At 41.1% G+C, this 27,650-nt stretch overlaps 1 protein-coding gene across 7 annotated transcripts in view; it reads left to right on the top strand.

Moving 5' to 3' along the window:
* Positions 1–3,920: 3,920 nt before the first annotated feature.
* TBC1D32 (TBC1 domain family member 32) overlaps positions 3,921–27,650 on the top strand; it is a 181,158-nt gene continuing 157,428 nt past the window's right edge. For 3 of the 7 annotated variants that reach the window (XM_084622141.1, XM_084622140.1, XM_084622136.1), the window contains exons 1-5: positions 5,192–5,522; positions 10,588–10,742; positions 17,320–17,481; positions 25,090–25,267; positions 26,824–26,895. In XM_084622141.1, the coding sequence (XP_084478267.1) occupies positions 10,588–10,742; positions 17,320–17,481; positions 25,090–25,267; positions 26,824–26,895 (567 nt within the window). In that variant the 5' untranslated portion in view covers positions 5,192–5,522. Of the gene's footprint in view, positions 4,294–4,392; positions 4,600–4,775; positions 4,881–5,129; positions 5,150–5,191; positions 5,523–10,587; positions 10,743–17,319; positions 17,482–25,089; positions 25,268–26,823; positions 26,896–27,650 lie in introns of those variants that run through there. The other 4 variants (XM_084622138.1, XM_084622137.1, XM_084622139.1 and 1 more) reach the window with 4 other exon arrangements.

The following is a 27,650-nucleotide window of genomic DNA, read 5'->3' as shown; positions in this document are numbered from 1 at the left end:
ACCTACCACAGGACAGGCCCAACAAAGAAAATAACAGAACGCCACTAGCCATCACCTTCAGCCCCCAACTAAAACCTCCCCAATGCATCATCAAGGATCTACAACCTATCCTGAAGGACGACCCATCACTCTCACAAATCTTGGGAGACAGGCCAGTCCTTGCCTACAGACAGCCCCCCAACCTGAAGCAAATACTCACCAGCAACCACACACCACAACACAGAACCACTAACCCAGGAACCTATCCTTGCAACAAAGCCCGTTGCCAACTGTGTCTACATATCTATTCAGGGGACACCATCATAGGGCCTAATCACATCAGCTACACTATCAGAGGCTCGTTCATCTGCATGTCCTGTAGTAGGTGACTTCTGGGTACTCTTCTGACTCTGTCAATCTGTTTCTTCACTTCAGCAGGTGGGTATTGTAGTTGTAAGAATGCTTGATAGAGATCTTGTAGGTGTTTGTCTCTGTCTGAGGGGTTGGAGCAAATCAGATGTCAAGAATTATAACATTCATAAACCAGTCGGAGAACACTTCAATCTCTCTGGTCACTCGATCTCTGACCTAAAAGTCGCTATATTACAACAAAAAGACTTCAAAAACAGACTCCAGCGAGAGACTGCTGAATTGGAATTAATTTGCAAACTGGATACAATTAACTCAGGCTTGAATAGAGACTGGGAGAGGATGAGTCATTACACAAAGTAAAACTATTTCCCCATGTTTATTTCCCCCTCCTTCCCTGCCCCCCCCCCGGTTCCTCAGACTTCCTGTTAACTACTGGAAATGGCCCACCTTGATTATCACTACAAAAGGTTTTCTTCCCCCCCTCTCCTCCCCGCTCTCCTGCTGGTAATAGCTCATCTTAAGTGATTACTCTCCTTACAGTAAAAAGAAAAGGAGTACTTGTGGCACCTTAGAGACTAACCAATTTATTTGAGCATAAGCTTTCGGGAGCTACAGTTCACTTCAGCTCACGAAAGCTTATGCTCAAATAAATTGGTTAGTCTCTAAGGTGCCACAAGTACTCCTTTTCTTTTTGCGAATACAGACTAACACGCCTGCTACTCTGAAACCTTTTTCCATTGTTTCAGATATCCGTCGCTAATCAATGAATCAATGAATTCTGATTCATGTTGGTCTTGATCTGCATATCTGTCATTTGCATGGATCGGGACTGATGTAAATTGGAACATGTTCCCCTATTGTACAGTACAGTACGTGCATCCGCCAGTGGCCCACAGGGCCGCCAATCAACTCCTCCCTCTCCCTCCCTCATGTGCCTCCTACTGCCACAATCAGCTGTTAGGTGGCATTCAGGAGGTGCGGGGGGGGCAGGGGTAGGAAACGGGGTGGAGTGCTCGGAGAAGGCGGAACTGGTGGGAAGAGGAGGGGCGTGGGCTAAGGGGGCAGGAAGAGGCGGGGCGGCCCAGAGTATAATACTGTGCTGTACCCATCATGAGTGCAAAACGTGTTCCAAGTGTTAAGTGTGGGCCTGTGTCTAACAGGCAACGTAAGAGTGTATCATTAGAAGTGAAATTGGATGTTATAAAGCATATTGAAAGAGGTGAGCATGCGGCCGACGTTGCTCATATTTTTGGTTTGCATAAAGTTAATTGAAATTGTTATTATAGTGTTGCATTTTTTATTTATCATGCCGCTTCATTCCCTTTTTAACTGTGACCCTATTATATCTATCTCTACTCTTTCACTGTAACCACCCATTTCTAAATAAATATTACTTTTGTTTTCGAAGATTTACTGCCTGTCTATTCTTGATCAGAAGGCTGTATCCGTGTCCGTTCAAGAGAAGTTAGGTAGCCACGGCTTTCCCTGGAAATTCCTTTAGGGCGGACGACAACCTTAATTACCGGAATACATAAATTAAGAATAAAGGTTTTAAATTAACAAGAGTGTTTTTAGGCAGACTCATTGGTTTGATATAATTGGTTTAAAATCTTCTGGCAACACTTTGATTGGAACATTCCAAAGAAAATTTTGAAATTGAACCTTGTGAAGCTTACTCACCCACAGACTTTAATGAAGAAGGGTACAATATAGTCCTATATTATTATTAAGGCTTAAAAAGTCTATCAGAAACTGGTAAGCATGGACAGTATGGAAGATATAGAGAAAGACAGCAGGGTCCAAGGGTAGTGAGCAAGTAAGAAGCCAAGCATCCTTTTCCAGTTGCTAAGAAAGGTGAGAGTGGGTGAGTTAGGTGCCTGTACCTTCCCTATTAAGCTGACTGGTAGTTGTCGCAACTTTGAAACTATATTCTCTTTCCTTCATTTTTGGGGTCTTCCTTCTAGACTCTTCCTCTCCCTCCTGCCCAGTTTGTTTCATCCTTCTAACTTCTGCAAGAGCTCATCTAACTTCTTAAATGACTTCAGATTAAAAGCCAGAAACTGACAAGACTTCAGTTAGTTTTACTGTTTTTCCTAAGCCTGTTAGGAGCAGGCAGTGTGAATGATCAAAATATTGTCAATTTCCTTTCACTGATGACAGCAGTCATCCATGCACCTGAGGAAGTTTCTTATACCCTACTTGATAGGACAAGTGGATTTTTCAATCTGATAAAAAACAATGTATCACCTCACAACAGATAATTAGTAAGTACATATTGCTCACTTGGACCCCAACCTGCAAGTGAGTCCATATGTGCAGAGCCCTGTTGACTCAAAGCTTGCCCAGTCATTTGCAGGATCGGGGTCTTAAAAAGAATACCAGTAACACTTATAATTTGATAACCAATAAAATGCCATTTTAAAAACTTTTGTAGTCATTATATTTATGTAGCATGAAATTTAATAAATAATTATCAACTTTATCTCTTTCTATATAATATACATGTATTGTACCATATCACTGTATTATTTATTGCAACCATCTGCTGAAAAATGGTATGGAAATTAAAACTTATGGTGCAATCCTGCTTCCACTCTTGCTTGGTGCTCACTTATTTGAAGGAAGGAAAATCTCAGTAGGTATCAATTTTAATGCATTTTTTATAATATTTCCCTCTTCTCATGGAGAATTCTGTTGTCCTATTACACTATAAATCCATGCATGTGCAGGTAGCTCCATTGTACCTGAATCTGCTCTCCTACTGGTGTAAATCTGTACTAATAGCACTAAAATCAAACGAATCACACCAATGTAATAGCAAAGGGACAGGATAATCAGGTCTACTAGCTTCTCATCTGAGTGAGGGTGGGCAGGCCTTGGTCTTTATTCCTTAATGTTGAAGCTGCAGACAGCAGATTTTTCTGAAATTGTTTTAGGTAGTGTCTGGTTGTTCTTCCATAAACTCTGGCCTTCCCTAGAAAGTTCTCCAAATTACTGAGCCCTGGGCAAAAGAAACCCATGACTTCTGCTCTCTTGCCATTACTTTATGATAACGGGTGGGTGTATTGGGCAGAGACATTCCCTAAGTGTTTACAGGGAAGACAGACAAGAAAGCAGATTGTCTCTGTACGATCTCCGACTTCCTCTGCTTTGCACAATGCTCTAGAAGAGTGGTTCTCAAAGCCAGTCTGCTGCTTGTTCAGGGAAAGCCACTGGCAGGCAGGACCGGTTTGTTTGCCTGCCGTGTCCGCAGGTTCGGCCGATCGCAGCTTCCACTGGCCACGGTTCGCTGCTCCAGGCCAATGGGGGGCTGTGGGAAGCGGTGCGGGCCAAGGGACATGCTGGCTGCCCTTCCTGCCCAGCGCGCCAGGGGCTTCAAGAACCACTGTGTTGGGGACACTGGGGCATGGCCGCTAGGTAACTCTAGGGGATGAAAGACCACGAGTGTTGATGAAGCCCCCTCGCACTAGGCCCAAGTGTCCTTGGCCCCCCCGCCTGGAGGCACTCGCAGCAGCTCTGCGTACTAGGCCCAAGTGTCCTTGGTCCCCGCGCCTGGAGGCACACACAGCAGTTATGCTGAGAATCTGCAACAATATGTTGCAGAGTCAGACTGCCTGAAACTAAGCAAGGCCAAACAGGGCAGATATGGAAGAACAATGCTGAATAAAGCAGCTTTATGTATGGTTTAACAAATGATACAGAGAACCAGGGAACTAGCTGGGAACTGGATTGGCTGGCTATATGGATACTTGGAGCAGCTTGCTATTGGATAAGTATGCTGGGGAAAAGGATGTATAAAAGCCTGTGTAACTTCCTGCTCTGTCTGCAGGATTTGAGATTTTATTCTCCCTATACCTTTTTGCAGCTGCAAATAAACTTTTCTGCTTCTCCACCCCGTTGTGATTATTGGGTGTAGCACACCGGGGAGAGAACCAACTTCAGGTGTTGTTTAGCCTCTCCGCACTGGCAACAACTGCTTATGCTCAAATAAATTGGTTAGTCTCTGAGGTGCCACTAGTACTCCTTTTCTTTTCGCTCTAGAACAGCTATCAGGAGAGTCCCTGAGAAAGCCGGCAGCATGAGAGAGCGTGGCTGAAAGCCGATGCGTGCAGCGATGTTGTGGCCCGGTTGGCCCCAGGATATGAACCAGACAACGTGGGACAGAGATGACATGCTGTATTGCACCAACTTTTGCTGGAAGGGACACGCTTTCCAGCTTCACAGAGCTCTTCCTCACGTTTGGAGAAGGTAACCAGGCGATGTGTCAGGAGGGATGGGGAGAGGGAGGAAGGGGGGGGGGGTATGTGTCACTCAGCAGCGACTTCCCCTCAACCACAATAACCTCCCCAAGCTCCGGCTGCACGCGGGCCAGCTCCGGCTCTTCCCGCCAGGCCTCTCGCGATGTTGCTAAGGGGCCGCGAGACGGTGCAGCAGGCGCGTGGCCAGTTGCTAGGGGCCGGAGCTTCCGCGAGCGGCCGCTGCGAGCGGCCGGGGAGAAGCGACGCTGGAGCCCCCGCCGCGGTCACAAGGTGATTCCCGCCCCCCGGGGAGCGCGGCGCCGCGGGGCAACCACCGGCCCCCTGTCGGTTCCTTTGCACCGGAGACCTCCCGGCGCCTGGCTCCCACCCCGCCTCCCGGCCTGGCACGTGCCCCTCTGCGGGGCCTGGCTCCGTGACTCGCTCCCTGAGTCTGGGCGGTGTCTGGGAGCGGAGACCGGCGGCCACGCCCCGCCTGGCCAGCTCCTGTGCCAACCAACCGGGCGATCCAACCGACGGGGGGACGGTCCGTGCGTCGCGCGGTGATTGTCAGTCCCCCCTCCCGGCCCGCCCCGCCCCGCCCCGCGGTAACGCTGAAACAAACGCGCTGCGTTAAGGCCCCGGCCGCCCCCTGTCACCTACTGTCCGGCCGGCCCCGGTCGAGGCGGCTCCGGGACGCTGCGGAGCCTTAGCCAGGCCGGGGAAGCCGCGTTCCCAGCCCCACGAAGCAAAGGTGTTTCCTCCGCCCTTGGCAGGGGTGAGGCGGCCGCGAGCCGACAGGGTAAACTCGTCCCTGGGTCTCCGGGTGTCTAGCGCATTTCGCATTAACGGGGTAGAAGCGTCCGCGTCAGGGGCAGCCAGCAGTTCAGTTGCGGCAGTGTTTTTTAAAGCGGCTGAGTTGCTTCAAATCTGGAGGTTTGACCATCACTTTCTTTAGGGGGAGGGGGGCTGACAGCGGCCCGTATTCTGATTTCAGCAATTGATGTGGATGAAGGTCATTGGCATCATTTATGTTGTCAAGTGCACAGAGTACTGTTGTTTGCAACCAGTGTACATTAAAAATCAGGCTGTTCTCTCAAAATTTTCAAAGGTACCTTGCCAAAATGAATAATGGGTCTGTGCCCATTTATGCTTCTTTATAATATATAAGAAAGACCTGAACAGTTGCCTTACCCCTCAAAAAACTCCCTCCCCACCCATTACCTCCACTTGTTTCCATTCGAAATTCAGGTCCTTTGTAGTCTGGAGTCCTAGCAAAATGATTATATCATAAGAGTCGAGAGTAAATGGTGACCAATTGAATGGAGTAGGAATTTTTAGTCAGACTATTTTAAAATGCTGTTAAAATTAATTTAGCTTCAATAATAAATTAACATTTTGGATTAAGGTGGCCTTTGGTAAAATTATTACCCCTGCACCTTCATTTAGAATGTTAAACTTTAGTCCTACAAGCTTTTTCTCACGGATGGACCCTTATTCTTATGGAGCTGTGAATAGGGATCTGACTACATGGATCATTTTACAGGACAGGTCATAGACGTCACAACTGAGAGGTCCTATATCAAAACCAGGGAAAACTAGACTTGACATTTCAGATGTGTCTTCAGTTAAAAGGTAGATCTAAATCTTTCACAAAAAGAAAAGGAGTACTTGTGGCACCTTAGAGACTAACCAATTTATTTGAGCATAAGCTTTTGTGAGCTACAGCTCACTTCATCGGATGCATTCAGTGGAATCCACTGAATGATGAAGTGAGCTGTAGCTCACGAAAGCTTATGCTCAAATAAATTGGTTAGTCTCTAAGGTGCCACAAGTACTCCTTTTCTTTTTGCGAATACAGACTAACACGGCTGCTATTCTGAAACTAAATCTTTCAGGGAATCAAAAAAAAAAAACCCAACAAAGTGTCAATTTAAAAAAAAAATCCTTTATGTTGCCCCTTTCAGCTGATGGTGTTTTAAACCAAATGACGTTATTCAGAGCAAACTAGAGACAGTATTCATGATGTCTTTATAAATACTTTGCAATGGTCTCTTCCTTCCTTTATTTTAATTTTTAGATGTGCCTGTTAACCAATACTCTAGATTTTTACACAATTTAAAAACACTAAGTGGTGTGTGTGCTTGTGTATGTGTGTGTGTATATATAGCTATAAAACCACTAAAATGTTAAATGACTCTTACTAAGGGGTTCAAGATTACATGTGGAGATATCAAATTCACAAACTGATAACAGAGAGACTTCTTGGAATGCATAGAGTTTGATTAAATTTTTAGGAAGACTGAGGTTTTTAAAAATAGGGAATGGACACCATGGAGTTGTAAAAATATGATAGGGAATACAGCCTGTCTATTTTTTAAAGTTATTTCTGACATGCTTTTTTTGGTGGCAAGAAACCTGAGCTAATTTTGAGTTGTGTTTGGACAAAATGAAATGTTGCTATACAAGGTTTCAGAGTAACAGCCGTGTTAGTCTGTATTCGCAAAAAGAAAAGGAGTACTTTTGGCACCTTAGAGACTAACCAATTTATCTGAGCATAAGCTTTTGTGAGCTACAGCTCACTTCATCGGATGCATACTGTGGAAAGTGTAGAAGATCTTTTTATATACACACAAAGCATGAAAAAATACCTCCTCCCACCCCACTCTCCTGCTGGTAATAGCTTATCTAAAGTGATCACTCTCCTTTACAATGTGTTTGATAATCAAGTTGGGCCATTTCCAGCACAAATCCAGGTTTTCTCACCCCCCCCCCCACACACACAAACCCACTCTCCTGCTGGTAATAGCCTATCTAAAGTGACCACTCTCCTTACAATGTGTATGATAATCAAGGTCGGCCACCAGGTTAGCTGTGACATAGTCGGGGATAGTGTTCTTGACGGCTTGTAGTCCATCTTTGTGTGGAATGTTGGTGTAGAGGGCTTCTACGTCCATAGTGGCCAGGATGGTGTTTTCAGGAAGATCACCGATGGATTGAAGTTTCCTCAGGAAGTCAGTGGTGTCTCGAAGGTAGCTGGGAGTGCTGGTAGCGTAGGGCCTGAGGAGGGAGTCTACATAGCCAGACAATCCTGCTGTCAGGGTGCCAATGCCTGAGATGATGGGGCTCCCAGGATTTCCAAGTTTATGGATCTTGGGTAGTAGAAAGAATATCCCCGGTCGGGGTTCCAGGGGTGTGTCTGTGCGGATTTGATCTTGTGCTTTTTCAGGGAGTTTCTTGAGCAAATGCTGTAGTTGCTTTTGGTAACTCTCAGTGGGATCAGAGGGTAATGGCTTGTAGAAAGTGGTGTTGGAGAGCTGCCGAGCAGCGTCTTGTTCATATTGCAACCTATTCATGATGACAGCAGCACCTCCTTTGTCAGCCTTTTTGATTATCATGTCAGAATTGTTTTTGAGGCTGTGGATGGCATTGTGTTCCGCACGGCTGAGGTTATGGGGCAAGTGATGCTGCTTTTCCACAATTTCAGCCCGTGCACGTTGGCGGAAGCACTCTATGTAGAAGTCCAGTCTCCTTTTTGTAGTATTGGTAGGGAGGTCTCTGTGGATTAGTATGTTGTTCAGAGGTATGTTGGAAATATTCCTTGGGTTGGACACGTCGAAAATAGGATTCTAGGTCACCACAGAACTGTATCATGTTTGTGGGGGTGGAGAGGCAGAAGGAGAGACCCCGAGATAGGACAGCTGCTTCTGCTGGGCTGAGAGTATAGTTGGATAGGTTAACTATATTGCTGGGTGGGTTGAGGGAACCATTGCTGTGGCCCCTTGTGGCATGTAGTAGTTTAGAAAGTTTAGTGTCCTTTTTCTTTTGTAGAGAAGCAAAGTGTGTGTTGTAAATGGCTTGTCTAGTTTTAGTAAAGTCCAGCCACAAGGAAGTTTGTGTGGAAGGTTGGTTTTTTATGAGAGTATCCATTTTTAAGAGCTCATTCTTAATCTTTCCCTGTTTGCTGTAGAGGATGTTGATCAGGTTATTCCGCAGTTTCTTTGAGAGCGTGTGGCACAAGCTGTCAGCATAGTCTGTGTGGTATGTAGATTGTAAGGGATTTTTTACCTTCAGTCTTTTTGGTACGATGTCCATCTGTTTGCATTTGGAAAGGAAGATGACGTCTGTCTGTATCTGTACGAGTTTTTTCATGCAGTTGATAGATTTCCACTACATACGGCTAAATGCAGATCTTCCTGATAACACCATAAGGAGAGTGATCACTTTAGATAAGCTATTAGCAGCAAGAGAGTGGGGTGGGAGGAGGTATTTTTTCATGCTTTGTGTGTATATAAAAATCTTCTACACTTTCCACAGTATGCATCCGATGAAGTGAGCTGTAGCTCACGAAAGCTTATGCTCAAATAAATTGGTTAGTCTCTAAGGTGCCACAAGTACTCCTTTTCTTGTTGCTATACAAGTTTACTATTTTGGCAAAGGAAAATGTTAAACCAATTAAAATAATTCCTGAAAATAATATTTTAGTAGAGTTGCACGCCCTGGATTGTATTAAATATGACACTAATCAATGATGTTTTGCCACAATTTGATTTCACTTTTGGAATATAAAAATCTCTACTATCATTAAATAAATGCCTCAAATTGTGAATGTTATTGATTGTTGTTGAAATATTGTTCAGGTTTTAAATATTAGAAATCTTTTGCGGAAAGTGGGTCCTTAAATTGTTCTGGGTGGTTGTTTTTTGGATTTGTTAATAGTGGTTGTTAGTGGCAGTTATTCATTGTACAGATTGTATTAACTTTGCATATCTGATTTATATATAGGTGGTTACAGGTTTTAAGATTGGTGCTTTTGAGATTTGAAAAAACTAATAGTCTCAAAATCATCCTTCCTTGATACAGATAATGACAAATCCAATCAGCACTGGGGAGTAGGAAACTTTCCTTGGAGAACGAGATGCTTAAGCAGAAATAAAGCCTTTTTTTTCTTTTTTTTTCTTTTTTTTTTTAAATGGAAGAGTAAACCCTCACAGCATGAGCTGATGCAAGGATGTCTTGCTGACTTGGCATACAGACAGATCTAATGCCTTACTTTTGCTGCTCATAGTTTTCTTAGGCCTCTGTAGAGTGAAATTGACAAGTCTCTGGTCAGGCCACTGAGATATTGACAGCCATGTGGACAGTAAAAACTTATGTCAATTTTACTTTGCTCTTGATGTTGGGAAAACTATGAGCACCAGCCAATTCAGGCCCTTGGGGAGGAGAATCCAAAAATCAGAGGTTGTGGGAGGATGTTGAATAGGAGAGATCCTTCAGATTATAGAAGGCTCTGTGGTGGACTGAGAAAAGAAAGTCATTTCTCCCTTTTAAGATGCAAACTGGTTCATGCTGTAAATTTATCAAGCACCTATTAGTCAGAGCTTGGTATGAAAGAAGGTGCTTATAAGAGGGGTCCCAGTCCCAGGGCATCTTCCTAATAAGACTCAACACCCTTTCATTTTTCAGCCATGCTTGTGTATATGAGGGTTTGGGAGATGGCTTCTGGGTTTCTCATCCAGGTACTATCTCTAGATCTTATTGGTGAGGAGGCCCCTATATTTTTATATCTGCTGCTATCTAACAGGCTTAGTCCTCAGAATAGTAAGTGTTCAAGGGCTTGTCTGCGTACAAACTGGAAAGAAAATAAATCAGTTGTAGTTCTCTCACCTTTAGTTATTTCAGTGTAAGGCTGTGTGTGGGCATCTTTATTTCAGATTAAGAGTGTCCTATTTCAATTTAAATTAAGTAGATAAGAAATCTCTTTGCCATTTTGAAGTAGGGCACTCATAAATAGAAATAAACTTATTAAATCCTTTCTGTGTATGAATGCATTTATATGTGTATTACAATTTTTGCCAAAGTGAGGGTATAACTTCATATTATTGGTGACCAGAGGAAGAAAAGTGATATTTGTATGAGACAGTAATACTCTTATTTTAGGATATTGAGAAAACAGACCTGCGAAATGTACAGTTACAGTACTTTCATATGTTTCACACAGATGTCTCATTTCTCTTGTGAAGATGAAGCTCTGTTACAGTCTATGCTCAGACAATTACTGCAGAGTGTGAAGGAAAAAATCATAGGAGCACCATCAGTGGAATGTGCAGAAGAGATTCTTTTACATTTGGAAGAAACGGATGAAAATTTTCACAAGTAAAAATATTTTTGTTATTTTAATTTTATGGAGTTATCTAAGTGCTGTCAACTGTTCTGTGAAGGGAAAATGTTTACTACCTATATTGACATATATATTAAGAAATACTTTAAACTTCCCTATTAGTGATGAGCTCCAGCAGAATGTTACTGCAGAGATTGAATAAACTATATTTTTCCTAGTTCTTATTTTTTTTAATTCTGTTGGTATTTTCTTTCTTCTTTGGTTGAAACATTATTAATAGAGTAAATGACTCTTCAGGGAAAATCCATTGTCTCTAAATTTATTTAATTAACTCTGATAAACGTGCTACATTCAGAGACAAACGAGCTAGAAAAAAATCCTAATTGAAGGATTCCAGACAATATTTGTAATTGCTGTTGGAGTCCTTATTATTGTTCCTCATGTAGGTGAAATACAAGCAAGATGGCTAAAATATGATCGTTTACAGGCAACTTTCACAATTAGTCCTTAGCCAACTATCTTTTTATACATTTGATAAGATAAATTCTAGTTTCTAACAGAAATCCTATTACATTTTGAATAAAACTGAAAATCTTCTCTATTATCTCTAATGACTTTTGGATGTCCAACTTGTGCTAATGCACACTCACATATTTACATACGTACTGTGCTCAAATTCTCTTGAGGTCACACTCATCTTTGCACTTCACCTCCATTACACAAACACAATATTGTAATGGTTTTGTGCACAGGCTTCTAGCCAATAGAATATATTTTGCTACATGGCAGTTTTTAGGACACAGTTGTGAGATCTGAGAGAAGCCATCTAACTTAGATGAACTGAAGGCTGTTTAAGTGTTAAAACCTGGGGTCTGTGACCTTCATTTCTTCTGCAAAAGCTGGTGACCTCAAAAATATCTTTAAATAATACTAGGTAGTGCATTATCTGCACTTCTTATACTTTAACTAGCTGTCAGTGATGTGTTGTCCGTAGTAGTAGCGAGCTACCTGACATCTCTGAACTTGGGTGATAGCAAGTAAGTAAAGTAAAAAATAGAAATTACTTTAAGTTATTTTTAAAACTACATTTAGAATTTTAATGCCTTCATATGTTAATGATTTTAGATTTAGGGTTGTGCATTTGAGCAGTCCAAAAATAAATGGTCAGTGGACCAGTCAAATGTTCGTCAAAAATATTTTAAAGCACTGATTAATTAGAACAGTAAAAAATAAACAAAAAGCAAGACTTTTTATTGTCACACTCCCAGGCCCCCCCTCCCCCCCGGGGATTCCTGGGAAGGCAGATCAGCAGTGCATGTTGCTAATGCTGTTGCAAGCATCACAAAGCATTTTGGGGCGAGTCAAAGTTGTGAGTGTGAAGTGGAAGATTCCTTTGCAGGCTGCGAGAGGCCAGAGGGGGAGGGAGGAAGAGAGCAGAGAACGGGTTAACTCAATACTTCAGCTAGCTCAGTCCGAAGATAAGACGCTGGCCCCGGTCCAAGGTCATAGGCTTGACGAGAAGTCGGCAGCTGCATTCACATTTTACCCAACCTCCCCCCCCCCCCCCCGTCATGAGAAGAGGAGAACTAGGTGGAGCAGGGCTGCAGAGATTACAGTGAAAAAAGAATGAGACGGCAAAGGCCAATGGGGGGAAGGGGGTGTTTTGGGAAAGCCGAGGAGGCCACAGTGAGTCGGGTTGAACTGGTACAAAGAGCACGGGGGACAGAGGTCGCTGAACAAAATGCCCCCAAAAGAACCTAGGACTTAAACTCCCTTCTGAGAGCTGAGGGAAATCAGAGATCAACAGAGGACCCTGGACGACCTGTGCGCACCCCTTCTCTTCTTCTTACATTACATCCAGGCCTGGCCAGCCTCGGGTAGTGCGTGTGTGAGTATGAAAGTGGGTTAGGGCTTGGGGCACTAACGCTTTCTTCCTTCCCTCTGAGTGATGTGGGGAACCCTCTCCCTCCCCCAGCACTCTCTGCTGTTATTTTATTATTTTATCAATAAAGCTTTAAAACTCAGTTACGTGGTGTGCTCCATCATCTCCTCCCTAAAGATCCTGCGGCCTCAGCCTGGTCACCTGACACCCTAGGCAGATTGGTAACAGAAATCTGTCACATTATGGCCTCCAACAGGCTTAGTCTTAGATGTTTATGCCTAATTACAAAAAACAAATTACTTAACTGAGTTATTTTAACTCAGAAAAATGTGAAAAACAATGAAATGAAGTTCTAAAAAATGAAAGACTAGCACCAGGATGCAATAAAAAAGGGTAGGCCATTGCCTACATTGAGGAATTCTTGCTGGAATATTTGACCATGATCAAATAATAGGCAGTTATCTGACATTATTTAACTGGTCAATTAACTGGCTTTCCAAGGCTATTTAAGTCTTAAATGGTTTTATTTTTAAAATTTATTTTACACTTGTAACTTGTATTATGCAATTGTTAATGCCATTTTAATGCTAATATCGCTGCAGCCACTCAGAATTTGAGCTCTAGATCAGGTGTTCTCACGCTTTTTCTATCTGAGGTCCCCCCCAATATGCTATAAAAATTCCACAGCCTACCTGTGCCATAACTGTTGTTCTGTATATAAAATCCAGGGCCAGCATTAGGGGGTATGAAGCAGGGAAATTGTCTGTGGCCACGGGCTGCAAGAGGCCCCATGTTGCAGGAGGCCCCATGAAGCTAAGTTGCTTGCGCTTGTGGTTGGGCTTCAGCCCTGCTGCGATGGGGCTCCGGCTTCAGCTTTCTGCCCTGGGCCCCACTGAGTCTAATGCTGACCCTGCTTGATGGACTCCCTGAAACCTGTTCACAGCCCCTGAAGGGGCCCCAGACCCTCAATTGAGAACTGCTGCTCTAGATCAGCAGATACTGAACACGAAAAGAAAAGTGGTCGCACAGATATCAGTATTAAAATTACATTTTAATTTCTGGACAATAACACATTTTCATTAGAATAAGGTGACTTTCACATTATAAAATGTGAAATTAAGTTTTCTGATGTTTCTGAAGAAGCATTTGTAGCTTCTGGCAACATACTCCCCTCCACAAATGGTGCAAAAGTACACAGAAAATTCTACAAAATTCATCTTCTGGAACTCATTGTGCTCAAAGAAATTGAGTGGAGGGATTGGAAGCGAGGAAAGGAAATGATCCTAGAAATGCTATGGGGAAAGCAGTCTCAATCTGGAGCAGCCAAAGATGAAGGTTAGCTTCTTGGGGGTCCTCAGCTTTTCCCTCTTCTTAGCAAGTTTCTGTGTGAGCCACACTACTATTGACTGTCCCCCATCTCTTATGCCTGTGCTGTAATACAGTTTGGAGTCAAAGATACTTAATTCTAATCTGACCAGAATTAACTGTTGCAATGAATTTCGTAATGCTTGATGGGAGCATGGATCACAGTCACTGCACTGGATTTGTACCCCTGTGACATTCTTCTTTCAGCTGAACCATAGATCCCTGGTGGTCTAGATGGGCTTTCATTGGTTCGCAAAGGGGTGGCAATATGCCAGGGAGACTCTGCTCCCCCAGTGCCGTTAAGTTTTGAGGTGTTCCTTTACCCTTTTCTTCTTCCTTGATGTTGAACAGCAGGAAACATGGAGCCCTTAATTTGAGTCTGCTGCAGAAGGACAGAATGGATGACATTTCTCTTTCCAAAGTTCAGTCAAAGCTGATTCACATCAATAATCTAGAACCTTAGATTTTTTTTTTTTTTAAATAATCATATTTACCTTGTTTTCTTCAGACTTGGGGAACACCAACAATATAGCTTGAATAGAACTTGCAGGCCTGTGCAGAAATTTGTCTTTTCCATTATTTTGTTACGAGCTAGTGAAAAAGATGAAAGAATGCTGCAAGGAGCAACACTGTAGTGTCAACTGTACAAATACATTTAGTCTGTCTTTAGGACTACCGTCTTTGCAGCAAATACACTGTGCTGTGATCTCTAAATTATTATTATTATTTGTGAGAATGAAGCACTTACTTCAAAAATACATTTTCTGCAAACACCCCAGCCATAAAAAAAAGTGAGAAAAAAAGATTTACAAAAGCTTTCATTCGGCAGACTGCCATAGTGCTATTTTTTATAGTAATAGTAATGGCTGAGCTAACCTTATAAACAAGTGAAAGGGGAGACAGAAAATGAACAGAGAAGCTAAAGTTACATTTTTCCTTGGGCTGCATTTATGTTACCTCTACAAGCAGTGACAATCAAATATGAAAGGGAATAAATGGAACAGGAAATAATTTAGAGCCATTACACTTAAAGTGACTTCAAAGGTAGCCAGAAGTTTAATCTGATGCAAAGAACATCATATGAAATAGTTGATAACAAAAATGACTTGACTCTCTTACTCGTTTTTAAAATGTTCAAGAAAAAAGAAACTACTCCTGCAACTGCAACAGTTGCTTTTGTTTTCATGTGCACTTTCCAGGATTGGATAGTTCATATTAAAAGCCAGTACACCATATGTAAGCACGTCCACTCCATATATTGATCCTTCTCAATTCACACAAAGTACCTGCTCACATACTCTCACCTTGTATTCACATTTGATACAATGAAAATGTAGTGTAATCCCATAAACAACTGTTGCACAGTCACTGTTGTGGTAACTTGCTGTATGTCTTGCCCCTAATGCAAAATAAACAGATTATCAAGATTATATGGCTCATGTAGTCTGGACAACTTTTTAAAAAAATAGCTGCTTCAAATAAGTGTGAAGCTACAGACTAGTCCTCAGTGTGGACTGTTACCTTTTGTTTGTTTGAAAAGCCAGTGATTCTAATTTAACAAAGTTATGACTATTTGAAAATTGCTTAATGAAACTACAACACAGAAAATTTCCTTAAGGTTCCAGGTAAATATAGACATGCCCTGATTCAGTAAAGCACTTAAGCACATGCTTATGTCCCATTTGCTTTAATGACATAAGCAACTTTTGTCCTGAATGGGGATGTTTCTTGCTTGGAGGGGCATGATCATGCAACTAGTGAATTGTGTACTGGTTGGTTCAAGAACTCACTAGTTCTGCTGGAAGATTTTTTCCTTGACTAACTCCAGTAATTTAAATGCAAGAGACTGCATTAATGTGATGTGAAGATTGCAAAGCTAAAATAAAAAAGTCAGGAAACTCAAAAGTTAAGCTTTGAACAAGTTTTAATTCAACTGCATAGCCTATATGTGCTGTTGTCCAGCTATACCGAAAGACGGACAGGAGACATTTGATGTGGATTTAATTAGGCTGCAACTTTATTATTAGATGTGTGGGACTACCTGGCGGATAAAAAACTGTACAGTCCAGGTAACCCCATGTTCATTCCATAATTACCTGGTGTGCTTCTGCCAGCTCCCCCTCTTTTTCCATTCAGATCCACCCAGTCAATCCATTGCTGGGATTTTAGCATCTACTCCCTCTTGTAGGAGGCTTAAGGTGGGCTATAAGAAAAGGGGGTTGGCTCCTGCCATGTCAGTCTTAGGAGTCCCCCCCCCCCCTTTTCTTTTTAAATCCTTTTCTAAGCCATTTATCTGGTCACTGTATACCTTGCCTGTGGAGTACCTGCACTGGATATCCGCCCCACACTTAAATAATGAGTTGTGACATACAGCCTACTGCCCTTCATGCCATGCATGAAAAAAGCACTTCCTGAACCCAATGCAGGGAAGGCGAAAAAACCCCAAATCCACCTATGCCAATCTGGTGGTAAGGGAAAAATTCCTTTCAAGCCTGCCATAAAAAGCGGTGGCTAGCGCACTGCCCACAGCAGGTCTTGACCAAACCTGGTATTTCAACACCTAAAGGGGAGGGAGGGTAGGTGCTGCCTCCGCCTGTTCCGTGTAAAAGGGGGCTTCGCACAGAGGGCTGCCCCTTTTAAACCCTTTTGCCCATCCAGTTTGCAGAGGATGAGTCAGCGTTGTCATGCTGGTCCCTTGTTCCCTGTTGCAGCAGTTTTCCTCTCTCCTCCCAGCCATAAAACACTGTTCCCTTCATTTGGTCATTTTCTCTTCCAGTTTTCCTAGTTACATGTATAGCTTGGATCAGTTGTTACTAATTGTCATAAATGTGTATGCTTCAAGGTACTTTTTTATCAGTGCATTCAAGTTAATGTTCTTCTTAGAGCCTTAACTTTTCCATTTACTAACACTATGATTTTTGACTGTGCAGCTTTGATCAATATAGATCTTTGCATTTAGGGGAAGATTTTCAGAGGCACAAAAGGGAATTATGACTTACTGAGATATCCCTTTCATATGATATACCGATACTGAAGACATTCAAGGAAAGCAAAATTGTTTGGTGCATAGGTTCTGGAATTAGGGGTGTGGCAGCACTCCCTAATTTGAAATGGTTTCCATCATATACAAGGTTTACAGTTTGGTTCAATGGCCCTCAGCACCCCACCTATACAAATTGTTCCAGCACCCCCGGTTTGGTGCTGAACTTTTCACGCAGCTGAAAAACTCCTCTTTAATTCTTAAAAGTACTGATATTTAAAGAGATATGTCTGCTGGAAAAATGTTGCATATGTAATGTTGAAAATGTTTGGAAGATGAATATCATGAAATACTTTGCATTTTAATTTCTGGATATTTGTTGCAGCTATGAGTTTGTGAAATACCTTAGACAATACATATGTAGCACCCTGGGCTCTGTGATTGAAGAAGAAACAGAAAAATGTACCTCTGCTCAAAATCAGGGTGAAGGATCTGGTTATGACACTCTTGTCCAACATGTTACTAAGAAGACTCGTGAATCAAAAGAGTGAGTATGTGCACAGGATACATATAAAATTCCATTTTTAAAAATATGCAGTTGGCAGGATTGTCTGGCCCAACTTATTCTTTTTTCCTTTCATATCTTAATTGGAATATTTATGGATGAAGGTACTTTGGTTCTAAAATCTATTTCTTTTTTGTCATTTATAACTTTCCTAACAGATTGCCTTTTGGGTTGAAATTCCCCATGATTATCTTATCTTGGAAATGAAAGTATATTTCTATCTAGGAAAGTTTGAAGACAATCCACTGAACTATTTAAGATTTCTGACTTTGTAGGGTAGGGGGTTATTTAGGATTTTGGTGGCACTTAAACTCAAATAGCTGTATTTTAAATTTTAGACTTGATTTACAAATAGTCCTATGAGAGAAATGAGGTGTTTGTCAAATATAAATGTGTGTATCTGAGAAATAATTTGTTCATGCACAATTTTTTAATTTCCTTATAGATTTAAGTGGGCATAGAACATGATTATCTAGATATACATATGTTGAAAGCTGTAATTCAACTAAAGTGGGTTAGTTGAGCTTCTTTTAAATCCTGTCTGCGTACAAATTCTCTGGTCTATGTTACACATCAGAACCATATTTATAATCATATTAGGGGACGTGTGAGTTGTAGCCAGTTTCCTGAGATAGTTAGTGGTTTATTTAGTGAAGGCATGACCTAAATGGAAAGCCCATGTATATGCCAGATAATTCGTACAACCTGGTTAGCCATCCCTTCTTTGCAGATTCTCTTGATTTCCCTCCCTTCCCATAGACTTTAAAATGGCATTGGAAGGAACCCTTTAGGACTGGAGGCCTTTCTAATGAGCCTTTGTGGTGCAAATTTCAAATTTGTGTAAGATACAGTCGTTACGATTCATTAGAGCAGAGGTTCTCAAACTGTGGTCTGCAACCTCCATTCAGGTGGTCCGCGGATAGTTCCCTCTAAGTTGTGCACCTGGGCGGCCGCACACAAAAGAATGAAGGGCCACTCACCTAATTAGTGGAGCCGCTCAGGCGTGGCTTCACTAATTAGGTGCCTGGACCCTGGAGAAGACGCACATGTAAAGTGAGGTGGTGGCCTTGGGGGGAATAGGGCGTACCTGGGAGAGGGCAGTAGGGTGAGAAGAGGGGGTGGGGGGAATTTGGGACCTGCAGGGTTGTGGCGGCCAGAGAAAGAGGTGACTTTCCCCAGCTCCAGGGCTGTGGTTGCCAGGGAGAGACGGCCCTCCTTCGCAGCATCAGCTCTGTGGCTGCTGCAGCAGGGGAGACCCTCCCCTCCTTCTCAACCCCAGCTTGGGGGCTTCTGCGGTGGGGGAGAGAGGGAGAGACCCTCCCCACCCTTCCAAGCTCCAGCTTGGGGGCTGCCACGGTGCGGGAGATCCCCTCCTTCCCAGTTCCAGCTTGGAGGCTGTTGCGATGTGCAGGAGAGGGCAAATCCATCGCATTAGAAAGTTAAGACTACTGATATTAAAATATGAGTTGTGTGCTTTTATTTGTAGAAGAAAAAAAGTTAATTATTAAGTTTTTTTAATAAAGCGCTTTTATCCAAAGAACTTTACAATAGTTAGCTAACGGTACAAACAACATTTGGAAAGATCATTAAGTGGTCCGCTGAGACCCTCAGCAATTTTCAAGTGGTCCATCGAAAAAAAAGTTTGAGAACTACTGAATTAGAACATTGGTGAGTAGTGATACAAAATGGCTTTTAGTGTATGGAATTGTATTTCCAGAAGTCCTGGTGAAACTACGCAACTTTAATCCATGTGTAGTCATCCTTGGAGTTTCTGTTTCAAAGCAGGTGAAATAACAAACTGGAAAAAAAAGGCAATTTATCTGTAGCTTGGGCATTCAGTGCAAAGTTAAAATCTAGTTGAGTACTGATGAATCTCAATTTCAAGATTCAAGGCAAGTAGGTTGTTTGAAATATCAAGAAACACTTTGTCACAGCGACTGTGATTCCAAAATTTACTGGTTGTGTTAGGACTTGAATCCTTGCCTCATCACGATTCCATATGCTGGCCTCTCTCTAAAAAGTGATCTGCAAATCATAAAAAAAGTTTAAAAAATTCTTTATTACTACTTTATGATGTATAAAGCTGTTCCAACACTTAAAGAAACTCAACAACAAATAAGCCCGTCTTTTTTCTGCTTGTTTTTGTTACATCAGATCCTTGCTTTCCTTTTTTTGCCGGAGGACCTAGACTAGGTCTTGGGGAACAAGAACAATGTTGTTACACAAGGCTCTATGAATAGTGATGTTTCACTGAAATCTCCCTCTTCTCCAGCCCAAACTCAGGGGAGAGGGAATATTGAATCTCAATTTACAATATCACTATGCTTGAAAGCCAACGAAGAAGGGAAAGTGAGAAATGTTGAAAAACAGAAATTACTATTTTCAGTTTTTGAGGTCATGTTTATACAACATGAACAGAAAAACACCTTCTATTTGTTTCACAATTTACCTTTAGTGAACAAAACAATGTGTCTTTATATTATCTAAGGCAGATAAAATGATTTTTGTGTATACTCATTTGTTGCACAGTATAAACTTAATCTCTGTTTGTTGTGTTATGAATAGAAAGTGATTTTGTTACCAAAACCATTTCTTTTAAGTTCTCAGTTCAGTAGGAAGTGAAAACAATCAAAGTTTGTTTTTGTGTTAATAGAAATTCATTTTAAATGTTTCACATCTAGAAGGAAACAAAACAATTGAAGTTTTAAACTATGCTTAAATAGTGTCTTGTACATGTCACCTGTTCCAAAATTTGTTACATTATGACTGCAAGAAAATCAGTGCTCTGATAATCTTCTGTTTGGGTCTCACAGTCTAGTAGGTTTCAGAGTAGCAGCTGTGTTAGTCTGTATTTGCAAAAAGAACAGGAGTACTTGTGGCACCTTAGAGACTAAGAGATTTTTTTGAGCATAAGCTTTCGTGAGCTACAGCTCACTTTTTGGTCTCTAAGGTGCCACAAGTACTCTTTTTTTTTTTTTTTTTTTTTTTTACAGTCCAGTAGGTATGATTTCAAGACTATCGTAGCCCCTGTTGTGGATAACTATAATCTTCCTGTTATTAGCTGGATATATAATTATTTAAGTGGATGGGGGTCTGTCTTGGGAATTAGACCTTTTGATTATGAGCTATAGATTTAATGATAATATTTCTGAAATAATTTTGGTAATATATGGGTAGGTCATACTACAAGAAGAAGTTAGACGTGTTATTGCAGGATAAAATCCTTGCATGAGCAAATTCATTAATTAGTGCCTAATTGTTATTCACAAATTACTTTAGAAACACAAAGCAAAATTAGGGTGACCAGATAGCAAGTGTAAAAAATTAAGGGGGGTGGGGAGTAATAGGTGCCTATATAAGAAAAAGCCCTCAAAATTGGGATTGTCCATGTAAAATCGGGACATCTTGTCACTCTAAGCAAAAATATCTTTTATAAGTCAATCATTTATATTTAGAGACTATAAATCAGTTCTTAACCAACCACTGTGGGCTTTCCTTTTGGCACTAAATATAATTATTTGTGGGACATGCTTTTGAACTTCATACGTGTAAAGTTACCCATGTGTCTAAGTCTTGCAGGATCTGGGCTTTAGGGCTTGATCCTACGCTCACTGAAGTCAATGGCAAAGCTCCCATTGACTTTAATTGTGCAGGATCAGGGCCCAGGGCCTACCTGAGCAGTTGCAATGCCAGCTTTGTTCTTTAATGTGAAGTCTGAGTTTCTTTAGTTGTTTCTCCCTCAAAAGATATACTAGCTTACATTAGCATAATACCAGTGGGAGTAGTTTAATGCTTTAAGCATTAAGTTTGAAATACCCAAACTCCCTGAATTCCTAGGTTCAAAACCCAGCAGCATTAACTCAGTTCTTTTGGGCTTTTCTGCATAAAGACTTCGTGCACAGCAAGCCAGGATGTAAATCTATAGTGCACTAGCTTCTCATGCACTAACTTGCCAGGTGGCTTGTCAAAGTGCACTATGGAACTTTTAGTGCATGGTAGCAGGGTTCACATGGTGACTTGGTGCACAGCAAGCCATGGTATGAATGTGCCATTCACTAAGTCTCTGGGTAGTCAAGCTCTTTATCATTTTGAGGTGTATATAAACGTAGTGTAGTTTACTGTCTGTGGGTCTTTGGGCAAACTTTAAATACACAAGCTATGCCTGCTGTGTAGAGGCACCAAAGATCTCAATGACTGTTTATTTTCTTCATACAAATGCTTGACCAAAGTTGCTCCTTGCCCAGTGTTGTGCAGCATGCAAATTTTGCACTGGGCAGCTGCCCTGCATCTCAAATATGGCTGCATTTTAGAGGTGTTGAACATATATAGTCTGTGAAGTGTCTTGACCTCCTTCAGAATGAAAACCACTATTATACATGTAAAATTTAACATTATTGCATAGTTCTCTTTTACAGATCAAGTTTTGTTTTCATGTATGTACATATTGACTTCACAAAGATCTGGCAATTGACTATTTTTCTCCATCTCTATTTTGTTTCTTGAATGGAGGGGATTTATTAAACACTAATTTTGGTCATTACAGAAATGGATTTGAATTGGTATTGGGGCCACACAGCTTACTGGAAGAGAGACTCGATAATGATGTGCATTTTATTTAAATTTGCTCCCCCACATGAACTATTTTTATGACTATCTGGTTTCATGACAGGAATTCTCATAAGTATATATTTCAGTATCCATCGGTCAACAGTTCAACCTTGGATCACATTCTACTTTGGAACCCCGTGACTAAACTCGTCTGGGATGTACAGGTATTTAGGAATACTGATCTTGCTCTGGAATCTGATCATTGACTCCTAATAGGAGAAATGATGTTGTGCTTTAGTACCTACCGCATCAAAATGCTTCAGTGTTGATAAGCTTCATGTTGAAGCTATCACAAACAATTATGTGGTGGCGATTTCCAATAAATATTCTATCTTGGATGACTAGTTGTCTACCGCAGAGGAAGAGTGGACTTTATTTTGGGAATCTGATACAGAGATCACTGGAGAACAGCTAGAATTAAGGAGTATGAAAAAGCAACGTAGGATTACAGATGATAACATCAAATTATGGGGAAAAAAGAGAAGTGCAGTGTTGAATGGGTGCAATAGAAGTTGAGGCAAGTTAATGAAGAAAAGGAGGAAATGGACAATAGAGGAGAAGAAATGTGTTGATCAAGTAGTTAAGAGGGTCCATCAAAATGACCATAGTCAATGGTGGAATAGTATGGCACAGCACATTGAGGAAGCCTCTGAGAGACATGACCAGAAATGCATATTTGAGATTTTGAATGTCATAATAAGACATCCATTCTCATGACTTCCACCAATTAAGGACAAAAATGGAAAATATTGCCAGGATATAGATGCACAATTTAAGCGTTGGTATGAGCATTTTTGAGAATTAACGAAGAGATACCTATCAAGATGTAAACTACAATTTAATCCAAAAATGAGCTCAGTAGAAAATATGCCAGTGACATTGGAGGAAGTGATACCTGTGGTCGAACAGTTATCAAATGATAATGTACCTGACCTGGGTAACATTTCAGAAGAACTGCTTAAGAGTGGCTGTCCGGGTTTAGTTCACTGGCTTCGTAGAGTTGTCTTAAAAGTTTGGGAAACCAGTCACATTCCAGAAGATTGGAAAAGGTGCTGCATCATGCCTCCCCCTGGGTTCCTGGGTTAGTGGTTCTGTTGTGTGGTATGTGGTTGCTGGTGAGTATTTGCTTCAGGTTGGGGGGCTGTCTATTACAGACTAGTTTTCAGTAGAATCAGGAATAGGCCAGAGATACATTCTCTCTCCTACATAATTTGATGTTCTAATAGACATTCTGATGACAAAGCTGAAGGAGGCCAAAATAGGTGGTGTGAAATTTAAAGATTCATTTTTAAAGGATCTTGAGTATGCAGTTGCCTTGTTTGGAGAGACTACTGAGCAACTACATCTAATGCTGGAAAAGCTGTGAAGAATTGTAGAATCAATGGAACTTAAGATCAATGATGATAAAACTGAAGTTATGCACTCTGCCTATAAAATGTCTTGCCAACACTGCAGGCAAATGATGGTAATCACAACAAATGAGTGAATAGTTTTATCTATTTGAATATTTGGTTGACAGCAAGTGGTTATAAAACTGAAGTCACATGTTGGATTGGTTTTATGTCAGTGGTGTTTCAGCATCTTCAAAGCCTGTCTTGGGGCAGCAGGATTTCTGTGACAACAAAGATACAAGTGTTTAATGCCGTTGTATTAATGACAAATGTGATGGGTATGACTCTCCATGGTGTCATCACCTGCTGGCCATCTTGGAGATTCGCTCCATCTGTCGGTATGCCTTTTGAGGGTGCCTCGCCCCCATCACATCTGCTCTTGGACCCATATTACTCCAAGGACCGCAGCATCCTCTTCACGATACAGCCCTCTGGCCGTCACAATCTGTGCTTCTCCCTTCCAGGGGCCCTGCAGTCAACTGTCCGGCCACTTCCCCCAGTGGCAACTGCAGTCAACTGTTTCTCCACTGGCCCAGTGACGATGGGGAGGCGGGGGGGCCTGAAGTGAGCTGCAGCTCACAAAAGCTTATGCTCAAATAAATTTGTTAGTCTCTAAGGTGCCACAAGTCCTCCTTTTCTTTTTGTGGATACAGACTAACACGGCTCCTACTCTGAAACCAGAAGTTACAGTGTATTCTTAACCCCCATCTAGTTTGATTTTTGTCACAGACAATCCTGGTAAGTTGCAGATTGTACCAGCTGAGAACAAGACAACGGTAATGGTGGGGTCATGCCAAACATACAGAAGAGGGTACGGTTCTAAAGAAGGTTTATGGAATTTAGGTAAAAGGAAGCAGAACAGGAGGTTAACAACAAATAAGGTTGGAAGATGAAACTGAGGAATTTAAGAAGCCTAAATCTTCTGGTACTGATTCTTGATGAAGGAAGAAGACTTGCAAGAGAATATTTGAGGTCGAAGTTCATTCTGCGCAACACCATGGCTAGTTACATTATAGCCATGTGGATCTCCTGTTTATTAAACATTATACATTTTAGATGAACTTGGTTATTAAGATCTTGAATCTGAGGGCTACTCTGTCCATGCATTCTGTACTGCTGCTTCTGCAGAGGACTTTTGTGGAAGAAAAAACCTTAATTAAACTTGCGGAGAAAGAAACGGTAATGAGGATCAGATTTGGTTTCTTGTATTTTGCTAGGGCCGTATTCTGCTGTTGGCTTGCACATTATTCCTATTGAAGGACATCTGCGTGCAGAGTACAGATTAGTGACAAAACTGGGAATGCAGGTCCCTATGTTGTTTGTTATAAATCTTAGTATTGTTATTTGAATAGTTGTAGGAGAGCCATAAAATTTAAAAGCTTTTTGGTTTATTTTTAAAATGTATATATCTGTAGTTTTTAAGTTTGCATGCACAATTACTTGGGATCTGTATAGTGTTTTTTATTTATTTTAAAACCTTTTTAGTTCACTGAGTAAATTGAGTGAAATGTAAATGTAATGGCATGCCTTATTCCATTTAATTTAATTAGTGATTTTTATGTTTAGTATTAACATAACCTTGACTTCGAAGGTACAGAGAAATGATGCATTCCTTGAAGAATGTCATGATGGTGGTGGTGGAATCTCTGATTAACAAATTTGAAGAAGATCAGATGCGTAATAAGGAGATGCATAGGAAAACCAAGAAAGAGCAACATAGTGCTTACTATACAGACAACTGCTCTGATAGTGACTCATCATTCAATCGGGTATGATATTACGATCTGGACCTGTATTGTGAAATAAGTAAGAAACTTATACTTGTAGTAGAAAGAGAGCCTGAGACATGAGCCTTTGTATCAGAGGCCTGGTATGAGGCAGGACCTGCTCACAGAATCTGGCAAGAACAGGGCTAATATTGCAGAAATACATATTCTAAAGACGTGCTAGTCACAGAGTACTCACTCAAACACATCCTGATATTAAGTGGTACCAGTACCAGAACATCAAAATATCGAGAATGGTACAGAAACATTCCCCAAGGATAACAGGAACACACTGACCCCTCTTAAAAGATATGGTCAGGATGACAGTACAGAAGTTAAATGTTTTAATCAAACCAACATGTACAAAGTGATGGATGATAACTAGCCACGTCAGGGGGCAGTAACTAACTATGTCAGAGGGGCAGTATTAGTTTGCTTGTATTGGGGTATGAATATATATCTCAGAGCGAGTATCATCGTCTAACCTAGGGAGGAACGGAAAGTCCCACTGTTCACTGAGCTGGTCCATTGTTATGGGTTTACATCTATTAGTGATCCGGTAGAGTCTGCGGGATACTAGTACCGTACTTCATTGATAATAAACATGGCTGGGTGGCCTTCATCCCTTAAGGGATCTTGTGGTTATTGGGTGGTTCGCTCAAAGTCTGCCATGCCAGCTGTCTGTGCAGGGTTGGGGCAGCACTGCAAGGGAACACACACACACAGCCAAATATCTATCAACATCTAACCACACTTATGATCTTGATTAATTTGATGTTTATGGTTCTCCATTACAGTGGTGTCTAGTGATGTTATAATTAAGGATGAGATGGCACTTTCACTGTAAACTCCAGTTTTCAATTGATTATACCTTTTATCAAAAAGTTACCCTTTTGTCTGAATATCTTCACATATGGTCTGAACCTTGAAGTGATTTTTTTAAAGATGTTATCTGAAGAATCTTTTCAGTTGAGTAGTAGCAGAGTTGAATCATTTTTAAAAAATGAATGCAGAAGAATCTGGCTGCAGAATCTAAGCTAAGGGTAAATTCTTTCGCAGTTCTGTTGCCTTAGAGTAATGGAAAACATGGTTCCTTGCATTTACAATATCTGTGAGCATACAAGTGCGTGGACACATATAATCTGCAAAATATGTGCAAAGAATGTGAGAACAAGGTAAAGTTTACATAAACACAATATTCAGTTTAACTTTTTGCATTTTTACTGGAAGAACAGTAAAATACTATATATGTATTTCTTTTCCAACATGCAATACTATGCTATATTATTAACTGCATGCCACATTACCTAGCATTCTATAATAATTTTGTAATACAGAGGCAGAATGAAGAAGACAGAATCTTGTTACTGGAACTTCAAGTTTGCATTTTCTGAAATTTGGCCATTTAAAATCTCAACTTTAATGTTTCATTAAGATAAATGCTAACATCCTAATTGTTCAAAAATAAATTTTATATCCATAAAGTCTGATGATTTTAGTCATTAATGGTGCATTTTAATAGGATTTACTAAGTGAACGTTTTACATTGTGTGTTACAGAGTTATACATTCATGAATCAAGAACAATTACAGCTACTTGTGGAAAGGCTTGACCCTGCTCAGCCTAAGGAGGTAAGTCAAAAGAATATCTAAAATATCACTCATAAAAATGAAAACTTATGGTATATTTGAGAATATGGCACTTGTAGATAAACATGGGTGAAATCCTGGCTCCACTGAAATGAATGACAAAACTGTAAATGACTTCAGTGGGTCCATGATTTCATCCTATGGACTTCAGCTTTATAGTTACAATAATACAAATAATAATAACGATAGTTACAGTTGCAGCCATCATTCCATTTCTGGTGTTGTGGAAAACGAGTCACACTATCTCTTTTGGTTCAAACAGTCTGAGGTCCTTTTATTTTGAATACAAGCATGCAGGGAGAAGGAGACACAGATGGTAACACACAGGTGCCACCCCGGTCTCCTTTTGTCCTGCCCCTATAATACCAGTCTCCTTTTGTCCTGCCCCTATAATACCAATTTTTTACATTTCAGTAAATGATACATTTCCTTAATTTTTTTTATCACTCAAGCATTGTTAATAAAGCTTATAAGGAGCCAAGGTAAACAGTTTTATAATTAGCATTGTGCTGATGCACTTTGTTATTATCAAGATCTGTGGTATGCTTGTGGCAGCGTTTTGTCTAGGGGCTTTTGCAGGTTTGGGGGGGTTGTACATGATAGACAGCTAGGGACTTGAGCGAGGGTGAAAGGTTGGCCTAGTTTGTTATCTGGGTCAAAATACCATGGCCCAGCATATGCTCTTAGCTTAAGCTAAGTCTTACAGGATGCAGGCCTGTAGGTCTCTTGCGTTACTG

This window comes from Lepidochelys olivacea (assembly GCF_965140295.1).
Source record: "Lepidochelys olivacea isolate rLepOli2 genome assembly, chromosome: 3".
In the NCBI taxonomy this organism is placed as follows: Eukaryota; Metazoa; Chordata; order Testudines; family Cheloniidae; genus Lepidochelys; species Lepidochelys olivacea.
The sequence above is the reverse complement of the archived record's forward strand: the minus strand, read 5'-3'. Positions and strand labels throughout refer to the sequence as shown.